Raw genomic sequence first — 7,323 nt, 5'->3', positions numbered from 1 at the left:
TCGCCCCCTTTTAGATGTGTTGGCCTTTAAGTCAAGGGCGGTTCACCTACAGCGCGCTTCGAGCCGAGAGATGCTTCTCGCGGGCCGCTGTGTAATAGTGGCAAATCGGAAACACCAGCCTTCTGTCTCCTTAGCAACCAAATGATGGGAGGCGCCCGTGTGCAATGACGTCGTCGACGGATAGAAATGGAAAGAATAGCAGATTAAAACAAGTGTGGTATTCTGCATCTTTGAATGAACTACCATGTCCTGTGATTTTATTTTTTGCTTTTCCGTAAGTCTCCCGTTTTAAAACATGTATCTTAAACATGCATTTTTGTTAACTAGAGGAGGTAAATGAATTGAGGGAGAATGAAGACTTTTCTGAAATTTGGCAAAAGCGGAATTTTTATTTCACCTGGGCATGAGCAGATTGAGGATCTCACTCGTTCTGTCGCCCAGGCTGGAGTGCAGGGTGGCGATCAGAGCTCACCACAACCTTGAACTCCTGGGCGCCCGGGACCCTCTCGCCATAGCCTTTGGAGTCGTCTTGGGGTTACAGGCTGAGCCACCACGCCTGGCTGGATGGTTAAGAGTTTTTCTAACTAAAAAAGTTAGGCTCAAAAATAAGATTAATAGAAACGCTAGAGAAACCAGTTAAATTTTCTTTAATCATCATATAATTTGGAACTGTACAAAAAGAGGATCGTGAGCTTTTATTTTTTATTATTATTATTTTGAGATGCAGTTTCACTCTTGTTGCCCAGGCTGGAGTGCAATGGCGCAATCTCAGCTCACCGCAACCTCCACCTCCCAGGTTCAAGTGATTCTCCTGCCTCGGCCTCCCGAGTAGCTGGGATTACAGGTGCCCACCACCACACCCGGCTAATTTTTTTGTATTTTTAGTACAGACGGGATTTCTCCATGTTGGTCAGGGTAGTCTCGAACTCCCAACCTCAGGTGATCTGCCCACCTCGGCCTCCCAAAGTGCTGGGATTATAGGCATGAGCCACTGCGCCTGGCCATGAGCTTTTATTTTCATTTGGCCCCCAGAAGTGAGAGGTGACAGCGTGCTGGCAGCCCTCACAGTCCTTGCTCGCTCTCGGCACCTCCTCGGCCTTGGGGCCCACTCTGGCCGCACTTGAGGAGCCCTTCAGCCCGCCGCTGCACTGTGGGAGCCCCTTTCTGGGCTGGCCAAAGCCGGAGCTGGCTCCTTCAGCTTTCGGAGGGGTGTGGCGGGAGAGGCATGGGCGGGAACCGAGGCCGCACGTGGTGCTTGCGGGCCAGCGCGAGTTCCCGGTGGGTGTGGGCTCGGTGAGCCCTGCACTCGGAGCAGCCCGGGCAGTGAGGGGCTTAGCACCTGGGCCAGGACTTCTCTCAGGGCATTAGCTGCTTGTGCGCGGGGCAGGGCTCGGGACCTGCAGCCCACCATGCCCGAGCCTCCCCCTCACCTTGGGCTCTTGGGAGGCCCGAGCCTCCCTGACGAGTGCCACCTGCTGCTCCATGGAGCCCAGTCCCATCAACCACCCAAGGGCTGAGGAGTGCAGGCACACTCTGTGGGACTGGCAGGCAGCTCCACCTGCGGCCCCAGTACAGGATGCACTGGGGGAAGCCAACTGGGCTCCTGAGTCTGGTGGGGCCTTGGAGAACCTTTATGTCTAGCTAAGGGATTGTAAATACACCAATCAGCACTCTGTACCTAGCTTAAGGTTTGTAAACACACCAATCAGCACCCTGTGTCTAGCTCAGAGTTTGTGAATGCACCAATCCACACTCTGTGTCTAGGTACTCTGGTGGGGACTTGGAGAACCTTTGTGTCTAGCTAAGGAATTGTAAATACACCAATTGGTACTCTGTATCTAGCTCAAGGTTTGTAAACACGCCGATCAGCAACCTGTCAAAACGAACCAATCAGCTCTCTGTAAAACAGACCAATGGGCTCTCTGTAAAATGGACCAATCAGCAGGATATGGGTGGGGCCAGATAAGACAATAAAAGCAGGCTGCTCCAGCCAGCAGTGGCAAGCCACTCAGTTCCTCTTCACGCTGTGGGAACTTTGTTTTTTTAGTCTTTGCAATAGGTCTTGCTGCTGTTTGCTGTTGGGGTCTACACTGTGTTTATGAGTCATAATACTCACTGAAGGTTTGCAGCTGTGTTTGTGAAGTCAGCCAGATCACGAACCCACTGGTAGGAACGACTGACTTCAGACGTGCTTCATTAAGAGCTGTAATGCTCATTGTGAAGGTCCGCAGTTTGACATCTGAGCCAGCGAGATTAGGAACCCACCAGAAGGGATGAACTCTGAACACATCAGAAGGAACTAATTGTGGACATGCCATCTTTAAGAACTGTAACACTCTCCGTGAGGGTCTGTGGATTCATTCTTGAAGTCAGTGAGACTAAAAACCCGCCAATTCCAGACACAAGGACTATCACAGGAGCATCATAGAAGCAAACACTTCTTGGAGAAGTTCTGGGGCCGGCCTCAAAACAGGTTTTCAAGAAAAGTGTTCCTAAATTTGGAAATATACTACACTGATTTTAAACGTTTATAGAAATATATGGACACATGATCACTTTTAACCCATCCAGAAAGTTTTAACATGACAACAAACTAGACAACTGAAATTTCTTGAATCTCTTTTAATAAAGGTAAGGCCTAAATTTTAAAAAATAATGCTGTGGAGAATCTGCTTGTAATCATTGTTAGTATTTTAGCACCTTTTGCTAGTCTCTTAAGACGTGTTTTAAGATTAGACAGTATAGTTGCATATAGACATAATTTTATGTTCAACTTAATTGTTAACTAACAGTGTTTTCAAAAGTATTGTCATGGGAAACGTGTACTATGGGAGTAGAAATTAAGAGATAGGGAACTATATATAAACTCCCGTAATCCCAGGACTTTGGGAGGCTGAGGCGGGCGGATCACAAGGTCAGGAGCTAGGGACCATCCTGGCCAACATGGTGAAACCCTGTCTACTGAAAATACAAAAATTAGCTGGGTGGGGTGGTGCACACCTGTAGTCCCAGCTATTTGGGAGGCTGAGGCAGGGGAATTGCTTGAACCTAGGAGGTGGTGAGCCAAAATCACAACACTGCACTCCAGCGTGGCGACAGAGCGAGACTCCGTCTCAAAAAACAAAAACAAAACCTAATATGTATAGTATAATCCCATTTGCTTTTTATACTTGTGCTTTTGTAATCTATGTTATATAAATAAGAGGAAAAATACAAAGCAAAGATTGTGTGTGTGTGTGTGTGTGTGACTCCCACAGCCACATACATGAGGTTGAGCTATTTGGATGACCTATGAGGTGAAAATGATTCTAGACCTTGACTTCAAAAACCCTGATTTTGAGCTGTCCGTAATGTGACCTTGGGCAAGCTACATAACTTCTCACACTCAGTTTCCAAATCTAAAGGAGGAATAAGAATGCCTACCTCACATCTATCGTGAGAATTAAGTGAGCTTGTCAATGTGAAAGTATTTAGTAAAGTGCCTGGCACCCAGTGGGTCCTGTGGTAATATTTTTTCCTGAATCCTAGCACCCTCTGTCTGAAGTTCAAGGTTTTCTCCACTAGGTGGTGATGGTAGAAAAATAAATGAAAAAAAAAACGTATTTCAAAAATCACCCCTCCTCTTAGATTGCTTTGCCAACCAAATTTAAACTTTCTTTTCAGATCAGCATAAATACAAATAAATTTAAACTCATATAGTATAAGGTCCCAGGAAGTGAAATCAATGTAAAACAGAAACCTAGGCTTCCATTTTCTCCTTTAATACCTCACTGTTTGTCTGCAGCTGGCCTCGGTGGTTTACTTTTAAGTGTGTAACTGTCTTCTCTGTCTTCCTTCCCCAGAGTCAGAATGGGGAGGAAAGATTCGGTGGTGACTCACATAGACCTTCTGTCAGTAACCACAAGTAGAGTCAGCCTGGCTGCAGTGCCTATGAGCAGGTATCTTATAAGCCACCTACTATTAGTGAACCTTTGGGCATCATCTTGCGCCTTCATGTTCATACCTAAGGTATGCTGGACAGTTGAGTCCAGTTAATCCCAGATGACTCACATCCCTGCCATCTTTTAGTCAGCATCCTAAAAGTTAGTCGTATGGTTATCTATTCTTCCTACTCTGATTACTGTCCCCTAACCCAACCTCATGTTCCTTTCTCTTCTTGACTTTCCACTACATCTTCTGGAATCTATGCCACATTTTGTATTTATTGTAACACATTTTATATATTTCCTTACTATTGTGAGTAGAACCTTTTATTTACTCTATTTTCTTACTGCCCTTTATTGGTATAAAAGAAATGCATTGATTTTTTGTTAATTTATTTCATACTTGGCCTTTTTGTGAACTCTTATTAGTTTTAAGTGATTTTTCATTGATATTCATAGTATAAAAAGGAGTATATTCAGTCTTTCTCCCTGGCTCCTGGCACAGATCTTCAGAATCCCATGAGATTTCCTGAGTGCTAAGGAGTGCCTTTATAATGCTAACGAAGCAACTCCTAGTGGCTCCCTAAGGTTGGAACTTGGGACCAGCCCAATCTCAGGGGCTAGAAATTGAATTTGATTGCTTGGCCAATAATTTAATCAATCATGCCTACACAATGAAACCTCAATAAAAACTCTGGACACGGAAGCTCAGTGGAGCTTCCTGGTTGTGAACATGCTGATGTGCTGCGAGGGTGGTGTGCCTGGATTCTACAAGGAGAGGGCTTGTAAGCTCCATGTCTGGGACCCTCCTGCCCCTCACCCTGTGTGTCTCCTTTACAGTAAAACTTATAAAACTATGCACATACTCCCATATATTTTAAGTCATCTCTAGATTACTTACGATACCTAGTACAATGTAAATGCTATATAAGTAATTATACTATATTGCTTCTTTATTTGTATTTTTTGTAGCCTATGCACATACGCTCATATATTTTAAATCATCTCTAGATTACTTGTGATACCTAATACAATGTAAATGCTATATAAATAGCTATTATACTGTATTGCTTTTTTATTTGTCCTATTTTTTATTAATTGTACTGCTGTTTCTTATTTTTTCCCAAATTTTTGATCCACTGTTGGTTGGATGAGTAGGTGCAGAACATGTGGAAATGGAGGGCCAACTGTATTGTCAAATTATTGGAAGGATCGGTTCTCTGTATCTTATAAAGTGGAATGTGAAGTGACATTTGACAAAAGTCTACTTCAATCCTTGATTTTAAAAAAATCTCTAGTAAAATAGAAAGTTATCTTAACAAGATTTTTGTTTTTGCCCTCAAACTAGCACAATTATCATGTTGAATGGTAAAAACATCATTGATGAGGGGAAAGGTTTCTTTTTTTAAAAAAAAATGCACTAACCATAAAAGGAAAAGATTAATACATCTTAGTACATGAAAATGAACATCTGTTTATTTAGCAGAAGATACTACAAGAGTGAAAATACAAGGCACAGAGAAGGAGAAGACATCTTAAACACACATTACTGTCAAGCACAGCGTGTAGGATGTAAAATAAGTCCTACATAATAGTAAGAAAATAGTAGAAAATGTAATTAAGAGTGATTAAAGAACATAAATACGTACTTCATAAAAAAGAGACCAAGTGACCAAATATGTATTTGAGAACAGCTTGGCTGGGCACAGTGGTTCATGCCTGTAATCCCAGCATTTGCAAGGCCAAGGCAGGAGGATCACTTGAACCTAGGAGTTCAAGACCAACCTGGGCAAAAAAGTGAGACCTCCATCTCTATAAAAAATTTTTAAACGATTAGCTTGGCGTGGTGTTGTGCACCCAGTGGTCCTAGCTTCTCGAGAGGATCACTTGAGGCCAGGAATTCAAGGCCACAGTGAGCTATAATTGTGCCACAGCACTCCAGCCTGGGTGACAGCATAAGACCTGTCTCTAAAAATAACAACAAAAAAGAAACCCTTCAACTCTTTAGTAATCAGAGAAATGCAATTTAAATTTCTAAATGATATACTATTGCATGCCCAAAAGATTAGCAAAAACTAAGTGTTTTTAAAGCTATAGAGCAACAGGAGAATTCTTATAGTGCTGGAGGGGGTGTAAACTGGTATATACATTTAAGTGTGTGTACGTCATGTGTGCACATTGGTGTTCATAGCAGCCCCAAATAGAAAACAGCCAAATGTCCGTCAGTGAATAAACACATACATTTTGTAATATTCATACAACAAAATAATATATAATAATGAAAACTAACTGAGACATCTATACACACTATATACAACAATATGATGGGTCATAGACAGTTTTAACTGGAAAAAAAACTAAGAAAATTATAGAAACAGTATGAATACATTCAAACAAACTAAAACTGCCAAAACAAAGCTGTATATTTAGAGCATACATGTAAATGGTAAAATTGCAAGGAAAATCAAGGAAATTATTTAAAAGATTCAGATTAGTGGTTAGCTTGGGTAGGACAAAAGGATGGGATTTTTGAATTTGGGGATTCTTGACCTGGTGGTGGCTTTATGGGTATTGCTTTTATAATTATTTATTAAATAGTATTTATGGTTTTATATACTTTCCATATGTATATCTTTCAATAAAAGATACATATATCTTTTATTGTTATATATCTTACGTATTATATGTCACGTATACTTATATAACATTTTATGTTATTTATATTATCAAAAATATGTATTTCATATATACATATGTGATATATATATTTAACATATATGTCCTGATAAAAGAAAAAATATTATAAATTACTGTGACTTCATTTTGTAGTTGCTAAGGCCCTGGTATACAATAACAGCAAGTGATGTTACACTGTTGATTAAGAAAACTGAGCTACTCCAGAATATTCTTCCTCTTTAGAATCTTGGCTCTAAATTTTTCAGCCAAATCTTTTATTTCTTAGGAGATCTGATAACATGAATAACAATAATATTACCAATGATAACTATAAAGGCTGTTATTTATTTATTTTTTTGAGACCGAGTCTCGCTTTTTCACCCAGGCTGGAGTGCAGTGGCTCAATCTCGGCTCACTGCAAGCTCCGCCTTCCGGGTTCACGCCATTCTCCTGCCTCAGCCTCTGAGTAGCTGGGACTACAGGCGCCCGCCACCACGCCCGGCTAATTTTTTTTTTTTTTGTATTTTTAGTAGAGACGGAGTTTCACCGTGGTCTCGATCTCCTAACCTCGTGATCCGCCCGCCTCGGCCTCCCAAAGTGCTGGGATTACAAGCGTGAGCCACCACGCCTGGCCAAGGCTATTTATCAAGTTTCTCTGATGCATCAACCATTTTTATCTCATTGTTTACCCCTCAACAACCCCATAAGGTAAATGTTGTTATCC

General features: G+C 41.7%; 1 protein-coding gene across 3 annotated transcripts in view; it reads left to right on the top strand.

The window, feature by feature from the left end:
• Window positions 1-217: 217 nt before the first annotated feature.
• The window catches only part of MYLK4 (myosin light chain kinase family member 4), a 94,001-nt gene continuing 86,895 nt past the window's right edge, over window positions 218-7,323 (top strand). For 2 of the 3 annotated variants that reach the window (XM_058432679.1, XM_058432681.1), the window contains exons 1-3: window positions 218-274; window positions 2,048-2,631; window positions 3,843-3,938. In XM_058432679.1, coding sequence (XP_058288662.1) covers window positions 3,850-3,938 — 89 coding nt within the window. In that variant the 5' untranslated portion in view covers window positions 218-274; window positions 2,048-2,631; window positions 3,843-3,849. Of the gene's footprint in view, window positions 275-2,047; window positions 2,632-3,842; window positions 3,939-7,129; window positions 7,308-7,323 lie in introns of those variants that run through there. The other variant, XM_058432680.1, reaches the window with a different exon arrangement.

Source organism: Hylobates moloch, unplaced genomic scaffold (genome assembly GCF_009828535.3).
Source record: "Hylobates moloch isolate HMO894 unplaced genomic scaffold, HMol_V3 SCAFFOLD_20, whole genome shotgun sequence".
NCBI lineage: Eukaryota > Metazoa > Chordata > Mammalia > Primates > Hylobatidae > Hylobates > Hylobates moloch.
This window is presented reverse-complemented; position numbering and strand designations above follow the sequence as displayed.